The sequence below is a fragment of the Lepidochelys olivacea genome, assembly GCF_965140295.1.
Source record: "Lepidochelys olivacea isolate rLepOli2 genome assembly, chromosome: 5".
Lineage (NCBI taxonomy): Eukaryota > Metazoa > Chordata > Testudines > Cheloniidae > Lepidochelys > Lepidochelys olivacea.
The window spans coordinates 113,906,988-113,922,770 of NC_140415.1; the positions used below are offsets into that span (position 1 = coordinate 113,906,988).

General features: G+C 42.2%; 1 protein-coding gene across 1 annotated transcript; it reads right to left on the reverse strand.

Annotated features, from left to right (window-relative positions):
• Window positions 1-12,565: 12,565 nt before the first annotated feature.
• On the reverse strand, window positions 12,566-13,141 carry LOC311520594 (interferon beta-like; the record flags this gene model as incomplete). Its single annotated transcript, XM_084628147.1, has 1 exon — window positions 12,566-13,141. One exon carries the CDS (start codon window positions 13,139-13,141, stop codon window positions 12,566-12,568), a length of 576 nt encoding a protein of 191 aa, XP_084484273.1.
• Between the last annotated feature and the right edge of the window lie 2,642 nt (window positions 13,142-15,783).

The window sequence follows — 15,783 nt, forward strand, 5'->3', positions numbered from 1 at the left end:
TTCTCTTCCAACTGGGCAATCAGCTGTGCTTTGGTTAATTTTCCAATTCCAATGCGCAGCCCTCTCCCTTTGCAAAGCTCTACAATGTCTGGCTCAGGATTTCCAAGATGGACTTGGCTTAAAGTCACCGATGTCTGTAATAGCAAGCTCCGTTCTACTCTGTGTTCCTGTTGACGACTAAACCTTCTGTTAACGCTGGCTAAGAGTCACCTCTGACTAGGGAGTTGGGGCACAGGGCCCTTTTGCTTTCCCAGGACCCCGCCTGTGCGGACTCACTGTAGGAAGCGCACAGTGTGAAAAGGGGATGCTGAATGCTCTAAGGTCAGACCCAGGAAGGTCGAAGCTGTGTAAGCTTCTTGCCCTGGAAACAGTATGCTCAAAGAGAGGAAGCATGCTCCCCCAGAGTCCTGACTGGCTTCGTATGGAGTAGTTCCAGAGCGCCACACAGTGACTCCGCGACAACTGGAATCAAAGTGCACCGCGTGGACAGAGAATCCTGCAGTAACTGACTGGAGAGCAGGAAAACAAAGGAGGATGAGCGAGAGACAGGCATGCTGGAATCTCCAAGAGGTGAAATTACAGGAGGCGGAGGAGCCTACGGCTTAACCGGTGGCCGCAAGGCCAGAGGGGGGACGGTGGCTGCAAGTTTTGTGAAACTGTTGTGCTAAACGAAGGTGGGGAGGAAGCTCCCTTTTATGGACAGCCAGTTAGATGTAAAATCCATTGTAGCAGCTGTTCTCTACTTGCTTTACCTGTTAAGGGGTAAAAAGTCTCTTTGGAAAGCATAAGTGAAAGGAAGTGAGTGCTCATCATGCTGGAACTTCTTAAAATGGAGGAAAAACTCTCCCTTTATCTCTCTGTCTGTCCTCCCAACTGGAGAGTTCGAGAAGGCAGCAGCTTTGCTGTCAGATGCCTGTGGCCAGGTATGAACTATCATCAGTATCATACTTAGAAACTACTCATTTGAAACCTTGGATATCTACGTAGATCAGGAAATATCTAGAAAGATGCGATTAGCTTTCTCTCTCTCTCTCTCTCTTTTTTTTTTAATATTCACCTTTTTTAAGAACAGGGTTGTATTTTTGGTGTCTTACGAGGTTTGTGCATGTGGTTTTTACTTATCTGGTGGCAACAGCTGATTTCTATTTTTTTTTCCTTTTCCTTTCTCAGCTCTTATAGTGATAAAACTGCTGGTGGCATCAGATCTAGTGAGGCTCCACCTCTCCACCAAGTTTTGTGTAGGTGGATCATGGTTCTGAAAACACTCTTTGGCACTGAAAGGACTGGGGGAGGGAATCTAATGGGACCAGAGCTGAGACAGATGCTGCAGATCTGTGTCTGGAGAGACCTTTTTGATCAGTGCAGAAACCATAGAATCTGCTGAGTGTGGAGATGGAATGACAGCCACTTCCATGAGGAAGGCTGGGGTCCAACCTGCTCCTCCTCCTTCCTGCCCACCATTGGAAGGATGCGGGAGAACTTCAGTGGGGGTATTTACAGTTTTCCTCTCTTTTAAGAAATGCGAGCTGGGATTCCCCACAGGCATTGACTGCTCCTTATGATACAGGTAATATTGTCAAAGAGCTCAACTGAATTCTCCATTCAGCATGGTCCCTGTTTTAATTCAAGGTCTGCTGGCATGAATGGGAATGGTTTCTCCCTGGCACAGAATAGGTTTGGGGCAGTTAGACTTTTTCCGAAGAATTCAGTATTGTTCCTGGATAGTGACTGACTGATGTATTCCCCCTGTCGTAAGTATAAAGGGAAGGGTAACACCTTTCTCTATACAGAACTATAAAATCCCTCCTGGCCAGAGGCAAAACCCTTTCACCTGTAAAGGGTTAAGAAGCTAGGATAACCTTGCTGGCACTTGACCAAAATGACCAAGGAGGAGATAAGTTACTTTCAAAGCTGGAGTGGGGTGGAACAAAGGATCTGTCTGTCTGTGTGATGCTTTTGCCGGGAACAGATCAGGAACGCTCTTAAGAACTCCTGTAAAAAGTTAGGAAGCAATCTAGCTAGAAATGCATCAGATTTCCTTTTGTTTAAATGGCTGGTAAATAAGCTGTGCTGAATGGAATGTATATTTTTGTAACTTAAGGTTTTGCCTGGAGAGATTCTCTATGTTTTGAATCTGATGACCCTGTAAGGTATTTACCATCCTGATTTTACAGAGGTGATTCTTTTACTGTTTCTTTCATTAAAATTCTTCTTTTAAGATCCTGATTGCTTTTTCATTGTTCTTAAGATCCAAGGGTTTGGGTCTGTGTTCACCTATGCAAATTGGTGAGGATTTTTATCAAGCCTTCCCCAGGAAAGCGGGTGTAGGGCTTGGGGGGATATTTTGGGGGTAAGGCCTCTCCAAGTGGGCTCTTTCCCTGTTTGTACCTTGAGGAAGTTTTTAACCTAAGCTGGTAAGAATAAGCTTAGGGGGTCTTTCATGCAGGTCCCCACATCTGTACCCTAGAGTTCAGAGTGGGGAAGGAACCTTGACACCCCCAAACTGGGGGCTGCATTTTAGAGGTGACAGAGAAGCTTTGATAATCCTCATTCCAATGCCCTATTCCCGCTCTCATTACACACATGTACTTTTGCTTGTGGTGTGCACTCAAGAATGAATTTTGTCTGTGCTGCGCTCACACAAAAATGATGGAACCGAATGTGTGTGTGGGACACACAAATGATGAGCATTCATGGAAGCCCACACTTAATGGGCGGGCTGGTGCTTGTAAATGTATTGTGGGGAGGTGGTATGTGAAGGCACACGAACCTGATTGATGGAATTATGAGCAAGCTAATTAAACGGTACCTTAACTGGTGTGTGTTTGAGGGTGTATACAGTCTTGACTGGTGCCCTCTTCTCTGCTTCCCCACCCCTCCCGGCAGTAGTTTGGCCTTTTCCAGCACATCTACTTCACCAAACATCCACAACAAGAAGTTATCTGCTCGGGGAAAACAACCAAGGAAAAAGTAGCAGAGGAAAAAGAGGCAGAGATCAGGTGTGGTGCATGGTTTGTTATCGTGGAAAGACTAATTATCACTCCATACCTCCTTTTTCCTATGGAAGTACAGTGAACTTGCACACTGATTCATCCGTGTATCTAAGTATGTTCCCAGCTGGAAGCATGAACACCAGTAGGATGGGTCACATACTAGAAGTCACGTGCATAAGTACTTTCTGGACTTGGGGTTTTAAGGCTGAACAATAATAGAGTGTTTGGATTTTTTTTTAACCAAATCATTACCACTCTGTTGTCATTTTGTAGAAAATAATAATTTATTCCAATTAATCTACAATAAAATATAAATAAGAGCAATGAATAATAGACTGATATAAATATCCTGTTACAAATATCATAAAATGCCCTGAAACTATTTCCACAATGCACAAATAGAATAAGTAGTCACAACAGCTTTTAAAATTCCACTACATCTCATCGTAAATCATGTCTAAAATGTTCATTGATTTCAGTTAGTCCTTCTAAAAAGGTTGGTATTTTTAATTTCTAAACTTCTTTGTGACTTTGTTCTGTAATTGAAAACTGCATAATTCCACTTGGATTCTCTTGCCAGCGCTGATGCTGAACTGCTTGTCTGCTTGAGGAAAGAACTGGTATCTCTTCACCTTCATCCTGGTGAGCTGAAGGTCCGTCCTTCCGTCCTGGTAAGAGAGTCCCGCTTTCCTTCATTGCAACCAAACCTGTCTCCAGATGCCCAGCTGGCTGATGAGTCTATGTTGGAATCTCTGACTGGAACTCCCGCCTCAGGGAGCTTGTTTGGAAGCTGTTCCAGTTCGTGAGTGTTGTGCTGTTATACTGTGGTTATACTGCATATTACAGTTCAGAGGTGAGATTGGATCAGAGAAGAGATCTTAGAAATATAGATCAAACACACAATGTCAACAATGTTTAAGGTCCAACCCTTTCTTTTAAAATTCTTAATTGTCTTGTAACTTTTTTGCATCGATATCCTTCATTTTGCATTTTAAACCTGAGTAAATGAACAGAATATTATCACATAAAATGAAATTTGTGCAGTTGGAATTTCATGAGAGTGAATGTACGGCATAATACATCAAGCATTATGGAGTTTTAGACGTCACTGTGGGAAGAACCTGCATAGAGGAGGGATTCCACTGCATCTGTCTGTCTTCACCCCAATAGTTGCAGCATCCGGAGCTGAAATGAAATTGGAAATAGTTGAAACACAAAGGGAAAAAATATAATTTTCATTGAATTGATCTTAAGAAATTAAATGACAATATCTTTTCCACACATAAGCTCGCAAGTCTTTTAGTATGTTCATATTTTTTTTAAAAAGTCTCTAGGAAGCTTCTCAAACCTTGGAATACTAGAAATAGTTCTCATGAAGACAAATTAATTAATAGCCACGCTTATAATTGTAGAAACGCACTACTTATGTCGAAGTCAGAGTGCTTTGGTCATCAGATAATGATATTTCCTTCCCTCCCACACCACAAAGTGCTGGTGAGGTGCCGAAGGATTCCACATATGTGTACTTTGTTGCATGGTCTGCCAATTCCCTACTGCACAACAGTACTGATATGTGAAAGATTATGAAGATGTGCAAAAATAAATAATAGTAGAAACACCAAAAAATAAATCCATGTCACTGAAAATCCATTTCCAGCACAGGACAGGAAGAGCCTAAAGCTGCTGCCATGGAAATCAGTTGCGATTTGGTCACTGATCCTATAGAAGAAGAATCAGGCCCTATATAAGCAGAGTTATAAAATATCCGTTATCTCTGTTCAGCTGTATAAATTACCTTAAAGTGAATTCATTTACTCCAGGGAAAAGTTTTGTACTGTACCTTAGTTACTCAGCCTTCGAGTGAGTTTGTCAACCAGCACAAAACATCTGGGTATTTCCACACAAATGATCTCCCAGGCACACAGGCTGTATTGCTTTTCTTTCAGGAAAGCATCTATCCCCTGAAAGTATTTTTTCACTTTCCGACTGGTGATCCGGAGGTCCTGACTTTCAGGGTTGGTTAAGCCCTTCTCTGTCTGTGCTCTCAAACATGCCTCCAGCTGCTGAATTTGCTGGTAAAGGCCATTTTGGAACCTAACTATGGAAGCCCCTGACTATGGAATCACCTGAATAAACCATGAAAACATTTCTGTGCATATTAATTTGGTTAGAGTCTCCCAAGGCTTCCTGCACTTTGATAAGAACTATCAGAGTCTTGCATCAGCTACATGAAAGTTTCTGAATAGTGCAGAGAAAGCAGACTTACCAGAGCCTCCATATTGCCATGCACTACGCTCCCCATTCTCGCATTACTTTGCATGGGTGTTGGGGATGTTTATCCCACACGAGGGTGAAGTCCAGAGAAGATGTTGAGGAGAGAGGGAAATAAGTACTGTAGTATGAATACTAGGAGAGGATAAGGTAACAAAGTAATCACAGGGTAATGTGGGGCGGGGGAGCCAAATCATCTTTTTCAGTAAATCTATATGGTGACAGCAATTTAGGGGCACTGGAATACTTGTTGTTGTATGGCTGCTGAGAGCCATTGAACAAAACTGTAAACCCTGTATATGATGGAGACCATGCATTCACTTGCTAATGTTACGTGACGCTGCTCAACCCCAGCACCCCTACTTCCATCTTCCCTGCAGCAAGTAGGCAAAGAACCAGTCTATTATTTGAGAAAACTTAGTTACAAGGGCCTCAGAGCCTGCTGCAGAGGATCTATGCAGGGGCAGAGCCCTCTGCTTATGCCTCTTCCCTGTGCCACATGGAAGTGTGTGTGGGGTGAGATGAGGTGCCATGGAGTCAGAAGCTTTTGCTCCCAGTTCCCTCTTGGGGTGTTCTCCATACAGTTATGATCCACATGTGGGGCCTGGAACGAGCAGACGCGCATTGAGTTGGGGCAGTGCTACTACAGGTCTGGTGGGTGCATCTCTCCATGTCACCTACAGAGAGTGTCTGAGGCAACTGCAGTCTGAAGGAAGCCCTGGTTTCCTGGCTGTAATGGAACCTCGCTGACAGGGACCGGAACGGGGCTCTGAGTGGTCCCAACAACTGATGCAGAAACTCAGTAGCTCTGTGTGAAAAGACCTTGTGTTCTGTGTAGAAGCCACAGGCTCATCTGCTTCTATGATGAAGGCTGGGGAGAAACCTGCGAGTATCCCCTCCTGCCTGCCAGTGGAAGGATAAAAGTGAGCTGAAGTGGGGATGTATTGTTAGCATGTTCCTCCCTTTCTATCCCCCTGTGGTTGGCTTTCCCACAGGAAGGCCTGAAATCTTAGATGATACATGGCATCAAATGGCTTCTTCAATAGATGAATGGATTTTTTCCACATAGCACATCTGTTGAAGGTCTTCTGTAAACTTTTGTGTTTTCGACCCATGTCTCTGAATTTAAGTAGGAATTTAAGGATTCTGTAGGAAGAGATTTTTCTTTCATCACTTTCTACTTTTCAAGCTTTTGCCTGCTTGAGGTTTTTACTTTCATTTTCCTCCTTTCTATTTAGTGGAAGCAAACAAGTCATTGGAAGAACAAAATCACAGTCATTCCCTTTTTTTAGAAGAAAGAATCCCTATATTTCTTTCCTGAGGGCCCCCCGCCCCACCCTCTTAGATAAAGAAAATTTAAAGGGTGATAAGAGTGATGATTAACTGTTTCTTCCAGTTACAGGTTAGAGTAGGGACCTGCCTGTCTACTCCCAAGTATCTGTAGTTAGTAGTGCTCGGCAGATCTAAACATCTGTTAGATCAGTAAGTTACATCAGCAAGACTATCCGTCTGATGAGAGAGGAAAATCCCTGTGTGTAGGGAATACCAGAGGATGGACAGAGGGCACTGAGAAACTGGGAGGTTTACTTAAGGAACTGATAACTGAAAATACTGTTCCAGAGTAGCAGCCGTGTTAGTCTGTATTCGCAAAAAGAAAAGGAGGACTTGTGGCACCTTAGAGACTAACAAATTTATTTGAGCGCAAGCTTTCGTGAGCTACAGCTCAATTTGTTAGTCTCTAAGGTGCCACAAGACCTCCTTTTCTTTTTGCAAAGACTGTATGGTTGGTAATATACTAGAGTGACTGACATAAATGAATGTTACTTTCAAACGTGTTTCCCTTTTCACCATTCAAGCTTTATTCTTTTTTTCAATGTGCATTTCACTGAGCTTGGGCATTGAAATTCAAGTGGGCTGATGAGTGAAGTTTGCATCCTGTAGCAAGTTTCACTTTCTGTTTTTCATACCATAGCACTAGGCTGTCATGTTGGAGTTTCCATCAGTGAAGGGGAATGGTTTTCAACCCAAAAATTGAAAAGGAATATTTTCATATTAATTTTAAAGAAGGAAAAGAAGAAAACATGACCATATTTCTGTCCGTGTCACTTCTTTTACATCTCCCTCTCCCATCACCTCAAGCACTTTTTAAAATCATAATCTAGAGTTTTGCCCAAACGATTTGGAAGCGTCACTGTAAAGAAGGCAGTTTATTGTACATAAGTATACCATATAAGGGACCCAATCATGCCAGAGGTGCTGCACCCCAATCTTGCATTTACTCCACTGGGAGTTCTGCGTGTGCATTTCCTGGCAAGCTGAAGCTTCAGGAGATAATAGTTATATGAAAGAGCGAGAAATTAAAAAAATCTGAATCTTAGCTGTTCTTGTTCAAGTAAGAAAGCTATGGGAATAAAGACACAAAGTCTCTCAGCATATTTTCATCAGCAATGAGCCTGTTTTCTGGGAAAGGTCAGATGCAGACTGAGCTGGGTGAAGTATTTGCTAGAATTTGATGAAATCCTGTATATTTAAATTTCAGTGAAAAGAGCAGGAAATTTTATTGGCATATTTTTCTTCTGTGTCAGCCATCTTAATCTGAATGTGAAATAAGAGATTAGTTTAGCCCCTTTTCCAATAGGCAAATCTGCAAATAAATTCAGAATTTGCTAATGGATTTATTTAAAGTGATTTGACAAATGATTTATACACATTCCACTCTGATTGCTCAGGACCTCGTCACCACACTCATTTCCCTATGAGTATTTGCTATTCATAATTTGCTGCTTGTCCTGTGTGATGGTTCACCTGAGTCAGTGCTATTGTGTCTGTTCCTGGGATGGTTGCCTTCTAATTCAAAACTGCTTTCCAGATGGCTGCATGAACTTTTCTGGAGAAAAGTCTCTTTAAAATATGTATTGATATGAGTGTTTCTTATACTTTCTGACTCCAGAGATATTCTTTTCCAACAAAAACTCGCACGTACAAATATTTCAGAAAATGTTTACAAAGGGCCAAACATTTTTCATAAATGTTGAATCAGTCTCAAATATTCAGGCTGTGGCTGAAGTATGTGGTTGGCAGTGCAGCTGTTGACTGCTAGCTCTTCAGAACTGCTATCCACCTACACCAAACTTGGTAGAGAGGAGGATCCTCACTAGATCTGATGCCACCAGCAGGTTGATTACTATAATTTTAAATGTTGGGTTTAGGTAATCTTTAGGCATTGTTGATGTTATAACTGAAAGTTTAATCCATTCTGTGCACCAAACTGGTTGTTGGTGGCAAGGAGCACACACGCCTGATTTGGAGGGAGTGGAGGGGTGGCACCGGCTGGTCTGAAAACTGGGGGATAGAATTGCTGACTTGAGTGTACACAAGCCTGATTCATATGGCTTGGTTTGTTTGTGTGTGTGTGTGTGTGTGTCAGGCGGAGGCCGGGGGAAAGGGGAGGAGTCTCTGTAAAACTTATTACTTTTAAAGTGATATTATGAAGTTGTTGTCATGAAATTTCCTCATCATAGGAAACCTCTTTCTATGTGTATCCATCCGGTTGGACAGGACCTCCAGAAGGTACTCACTAGGCTGAGGACAACGGGGACACTTAACTTTAAGACTGTGTTTCCGAGTTGGGAAACCAGTTTGGCGAAGTTGGTGTTAAGGAGAATGGGGGTTAGGAGTGGAAAGTTACCGAAGGTCAACAAAGAGCAGATGAAAAACCAAAAGGTTCTAAAAGAAATCCCAGGGGGAAGACCCACAGGACATTTGGGCAAGAGGAAGGAAGGGGATGAACTGGCCAAGGCCAGGTTATGTGAGCTGGAGGAGAATGCTCTGTTTTTGTGCATATAAGTGATGCATTGCAACAGAAGGATGTTGGATGACCCCAAGTGATTCTGATACAGGCTCATTGAATGACCTTGTGTGTTGAGGAAACTGAGGCAGGGAATTGCAGATAGGGTTTACAATTTTTGTTCCATTTTCTGTATTTCCAAGTGATTAATTAAAGAGCAATAGCGTGTTAGAATCCTGTGCAAAGTGTCTCCATATTATAATCTACACATACTACATGGCCCCTGGAAGAGGTAAACACCTCTGGGTATATTTCTGGGAGAGGACATGTTAAAGCACATTCTGAGCTTCAAAGACTTCCCAGTTGACATGTTGGATGAGCCCCCCCTTGTAACGCCGACAGGCTGAAGTTGTCAGCAGGCAGGATTGAACCTTGGACATTTGAACCTTAGTGCATGAGCCTTGACTGTGTGAACATGTGATAATGCCTCTTAAGCCAGGGTTGTAGCAGACTCCTCAATCTCTAAATGGTTCAGGTGCCAGTAGAGAGTGACAGAGCACCACACCATCCAGGCACGGGTTGTATATTTCCCCTTGCTGAGGAAGCCCAAGCCAAGCTTCAGAGACTTCCCAGCTGATATCCCAGCTAGGGTGACCAGACAGCAAGTGTGAAAAATGGCGGCAGGGGGTGAGGGGTAATAGGCACCTAGATACGACAAAGTTCCAAATATGGGGACTGTCCCGATAAAATCGGGACATCTGGTCACCCTAATCCCAGCTGCCCAAAAATGACACTTTAAAAGGTTGTCTGGGGCAACTGCATGCAGCCTGGAGCAGCCCTGGGAAATACTACTTGGCACTGAAAAGACGGGGGCAGAGAATCTAATGGGACCAGAGCGAGAGAGATGCTGCAGATCTCTGTGTCTGGAGAGACCTTTTTGATCAGTGCAGAAACCATAGAATCTGCTGAGTGTGGAGATGGAACAACAGCCACTTCCATGAGGAAGTCTACGGACGAACCCACCCCTCCTTCTTCCTGCCCCTGAGTGGAAGCATGTGGGAGAATCTCAGAGAGAGAAATTAACATTTTTTTCCTGTCTTTTAAGAAGTGTGAGCTGGGCTTTCCCACAGGCATGGCTGCTCCTTATGATACGGGTGATATTGTCAGAGCTCAGCTGAACATTGCATTCAGCATTCCCCTTCTTTTATTAAAGGTGTGATGGAATGAAGGGGAATAGTTTTCCCCCAGAGCTGAATGGGTTTGGGTCTGTTAGACTTTTTCAGAAGAATTCCATAGTTTTCGTGGGCAGTAACTGACTGACGCATTCCACCCAGTGGGGAAATGTGTTTTCGAGGTGACAAAGAGAAACTTTGATAATTCTAATACAGAATGCCCCATTCCTGCTCTCATTATTCCCATGTAATTGGTGTGTTAAGGGGTGCGTGCACTCTTGCTTAGTGGAGGAAAGGGCACCAATCTAGCCTCTTCCAACACAACTGCCTACTACTCCAAACACCCAAATTGACAAGTTTTTTGGGGGACAAGTAACCTGGTAAAAAGTAGAATGGTAAAAGGTGGGAGAATTCAGGTGTGGTGTGTGGTCTGTTTGAATGGAAAGGCTAATTATCGTTCTGTAATGATTATTTTTAAAATGGAATTAGTGCGAATTGGGACACTGATTCATCAATGTATTGAAGCATGTTCCGAACTGGAAGCACTAACATGAGCAGGATGGCTCACCTACTTTAAGTTAGTCTCATGCATAAGTACTCTCTGGAATTGGGGTTTTCAGGCTGAACAATTACAGGGGTTTTTTTATTCTCCTTTTCTTTCTTTTTGGTTCAATCGGTATTTTATTCAAATCATTACTGGTATAGGTTGCCATTTTATATAAAATAATTATTTATTGGTAAGTAACAAATATCTATGATAAATACATAAATAAGAACAATAAATAAATAATAGATTGACATAAATGCCCTGTTACAAATATCGTAAATGGATCTGAAAATATTTTCAGAAGATATAGTAACAACATCATTTAAAATTCCACTGCATCAGATTTTAAATCATTTAAAAATTATTACTTGATTTCGGTTAGTACTTCTAAAAATGTTGATATTTAAATTTCTAAACTTTTTTGTGAGTTTGTCCGACATTTGAAAACCCCATAATTCCGCATGGATTCTCCTGCTAGCAGAGAGGCTGAACTGCTTGTCTTTTATGAAAGAATTGGTATCTCTTCATGTTCATCCTGGGAAACTGTTGGTCCTTTCTTCCTGGTCAGAGAGTCCCGTTTTCCATCGCTGCAGCCAAATGTCTCCAGATGTCCAACTTGCTGATGAGTCTGTGCAGGAATCTCTGAATGGAATTCCCACCTCAGGTTGTTTCGGAGAGATTCTTGCCAAGAGGCAGGAAATATATTGGAAGATTTTCTGGATTGCCACCTTGGCATTCCCCTTCAGGGACACTCGAGGCCTGAAAACCTCTTGGAGCCACCTGAAACGTCTCCCTTCGTTTCGACATTAGTGGAAAATTATGCACATCTTTTTTGTTGGAAAGTTTTTCCAGTTCACATTTGTTATGCTGTTGTACTGTGGTTAAGCTGCATGTTACGGTTCAGAGATGAGATTTGATCAGAGAAGAATTGAACAATAGAGCAAACACATAATGTCAACAATGTTTAAGGTCTAACCCTTTCTTAATTTTCTTGTAACTTTTTTGCATCGATATCCTTCATTTACAATTTAAATTTTGAGTGAGTGTATTGCACAATACAAGGTCAAGTAGTATGGAGTCTTAGAAGTCTTAGACATCACTGTGGGAAGGATCAGTAGAGAGGAGGGAATCCACCGCACAGTACAATTTCGTCCAACTGTTTTAACCTCTGTAGTCGCTGCAACCTCAGCTGGAGTGAAATGAGATTTGGTTGAAACACAAAGAAACAAATAAAATAGAAAATTTATGAATGTCAATCTTTTCTGCACCTCATAATCTTACGAGTCTTACGCTATGTTCATATTTCTTATAAATGTCTCTAGGAAACTTCTCAAGCTGTGGTATAGGATGAGGACAGATTAATAAATAGCAACCATGCTCATAATAGAAACATACTACATGTATAGAAGTCAGAGTACTTTGGGGGTATCATTATTTGATGACCAAAGTACTGGTGAGGTGGCTAAGGATTCCAAATATATGTACTTTGTTGCATGGTCTGCCAATTATGCAATACATAACATCACCTGATATGTGGGAGATTATGAAGAATCGCAAACCAAAATGACAGTTGAAAAAATAAATCCCTGTAATTGCAAATCCATTTCCAGGACCGAACAGGAAGAGCCTGAAGCTGCTGCCAAGGAAATCAGTTGCGATTTGGCCACTGACCCTGTAGAAGAAGGATCAGGCCCTATGTAAGCAGAGTTATAAGATATCCGCTATCTCTGTTCAACTGTATAATTGACACTAATATTTAATTTATTTACTCCAAGGAAAAGATTTGTACTGTACCTTAGTTACTCAGCCGTCGAATGAGTTTGTCAATCAGTACAAAACATCTGGGTATTTCCATGCGAATGATCTCCCAGGCACACAGGCTATATTGCTTTTCTTTCAGGAAAGCATCTATCCCCTGAAAGTATTGTTTCACACTCCGACTGATGATCTGGAGGTCCTTACTTTCCGGGTTGGTTAATTCCTTCTCCATCTGTGCTCTCAAACATGCCTCCAGCCGCTGAATTTGCTGGTAAAGGCCATTTTGGAACCTGACTATGGAAGTGGCATCCCAGGCACTTTGGGTGAGGTTTTTGCTAAAGATGTTGAAGATCTCTTGGAGGATCTCTTGAATTACCACCTTGGCATTCTCCTTCTGGGCCACTGAAAGTTGGACAATATCCTGGGTGGGCTTGAAAGCTGCCCTTTCATTTATGCATTGTGAGGGGAAAATTCCGCTCCTTTTCTGCAGAAGCTCTAAGCTCTCTTTGTTCACTTTGTTCTGCTGGAAGTGAAGCATGGTACAGAGCCGAGATGAGATTTCAGTGGAGAAGAGCAGTATGAGGCAAATGTGCAGCAAAAACCTGGTGGTCATGATGATGTGTATACGCTCCTTTGCTTTGTGTGGAACCTTGAGCCTGGAGTTCGTTGAGGGTCCTACGTAGACTGCTGTGACTTTCCTTTTTGTCTCTGAATTTAAGTATTTGGTTGGAGAATGTTTCTTTGATCATTTTCTGTTTACGAGATTTTCCTGAAGGTTTCAGAATTTTTCTTTCTGTTCTTCTTTCTGTTTTCTAGTTCTTTTACCACATTTCCTTTTTCTTTCTTTCTTTCTTTCTTTCTTTCTTTCTTTCTTTCTTTCTTTCTTTCTTTCTTTCTTTCTTTCTTTTTGTGTGTGCATGAAAGTGACCACGCCTGACATACAGGCATTTTGTCATATTTTAATTTCTGTAATTGAAGAAGGTCAGCCACAATTCCACAGCGGTACAGAAAAGACCTCCAATTCGTCAGACAGTGCACTTGCCATTCATTACCTCCTTCATTTGAGAGACAGAAATTGTTTAGGAATATTTAAAGTTCCCCAGGCATTGAAGAAGTAAATGTGGGAGGAAAGGGTTCGGTCTCCCAAAAATATTTGGCAAATCTGAACTTTAATGATGTCCTCTGTTTTGAAGGCACATTTAAAATCTAGACAGCACAAACTATTGGCATCTTCCTTCTGTGAAACCATAAGAGAGAGAGTGCTCTGAGAAAATGTCACCTTAACTCATTGTTATTTTCAGGTCTTAATATACAGAGTGGAGCTCAGGAATAGATGAAGCTGAAAGGTGTGAAAATCATGTCCTGTCGATCACTCCAAGTAGCTGACAGGAGTAAAAAATTGAGAAGAGTTCATAAAACAGGATGAGCAATTAGTATAGTAACGCATGCTAGAGAGGTACCCACGTGGATGACTATGATTTACAATGTGGTCAGAAGGAGGTTATGCAGAGAAGTCACATTATGTGTTTTTTACCAAGTGTGTCCTGGAATGAAAGAATTCAAATATTTTTAAAAAAAATGAAATTCAGTGTTCACCATTTTTGCTGGTTCCTTCTCGTTTAATATTGGCCTTCCCTTGGGCTTGGGCAGGGAAATTCTTCTTGTTTGTTTAATTCTCTTCACTTCCTGTGGACACGTTTCATTTTCTGGATCTCAAGCCCTAGCACTGTTGTTCTGGAGTTTCCATCATGGCAGGGAAATCTGTTTTAATTCAAGAAGAATACTATTTTCACTGAAATTAAAAAAGAAAAATCACATAAAGAAAGCATGAAAACATTTTTGTGCATATTAATTTGGTTAGAGTCTCCCAAGTCTTCCTGCACTTTTATAAGACATTTGAGATTTTTAGCTTTAAGTTTTTGAAAGACACCCTGCAAAGCAGAGAAAGCAGACTTACCGCAGCCCGCAGGTTGTAATGGGCTCTGCTCCCCATTCTCCCATGACTTTCCAGGGGTGTTGGGCATCTGTATTCCACACCCGGGTGAAATCCCAGGGGAAGATGTTGCAGGGTGCTGAAAGCAAATGAACAAAACTGCAAATCCAGGATATGAATGAGACCATGCTTTTGGTCGCTCTTATTGAAGTTTCACACCCCCAGCAGCCATTGTTTCAGCCTGGGGCAGCCCTGACAGGGTGACTGTAATGGAACCACGCTGATAGGGACTGGAAGGGAGGTCTGACAAAGCCCTAGAAGTGATGCAGACACTCAGGTGCACTGTTTGGAAAGATTTTGTGTTCTGTGCAGAAGCCATCGTGTCATCAGTTTCCCCAGCTTTCATCACAGAAATCATTTCCTCCTGCCTGCTAGTGGAATGAAAAGGGGGGGGGGGTAAGTGGGGATGTATTGGTGGTGTTTTTCTCCCTTTCATCCACCTGTGGTTGGCTTTCCCACAGGAAGACCTAAAGTCATAGATGATGGATAACACCAAATGGCTCTTAAGTAGATTAAAAGCTTCTTCCACAGAGCACAGCTTCAAAACAATGCGATAGAATGATTGTCAGGCAGTTCTCCTCTGCACGATAGGGGTAGTGAAGAAGTTAGACTTTGAAGAAGAGTTTGTATGGCTCCCAGGTGCAATGTGACCAGGTCAAGGCCCCTCTTCAGCCACTTCCCAAAATTGAGGTTCTGTTTCAGCATGTAGCTGTGGATATTCTGGGTCCTTTCCCTAAGAAGACACCCAGAGGAAAGGTGTACACACTGACTTGCAGGGCCGCAAGGGCAGAGCCACCACCATCACCTCTGGCCACAAATTTCATAAAGATGTGTCCAGCTACTGAAGATCTAATCCTCCCAGAAGAAATGGAACAGTTTCATGGTGAGACGTTCTATACCTCGTGGGAACAGCCTACACCTCCATTTTCATCCTTTTATATGATTGTGTGGTGTCTGTTGCAAAGTTTGTTGTGTTGGGTGTCTTTGGAAGACCCAAGATGCACTGAGCATTGTGGTCATACTGATGTGATAGTAATTGTTGTTACTGCAGTGTTATAGTAACGTTATAGGTTATAATTCCATGTCTAGAATTGTGAGGCTGAAATGTGTCTTCATGGCTTAAAATAAACCAAAGCAAAAACTTTCCAAGAGCAGAGAGGCAGTTCACGCCTCATCAGGGCATGTACGGGAGAAACCCAGCCCAGCCTCACAGGAACAAAGGATGCTGGCCTAGGCAGCAACAAAAGAATCTGTTGGACTCT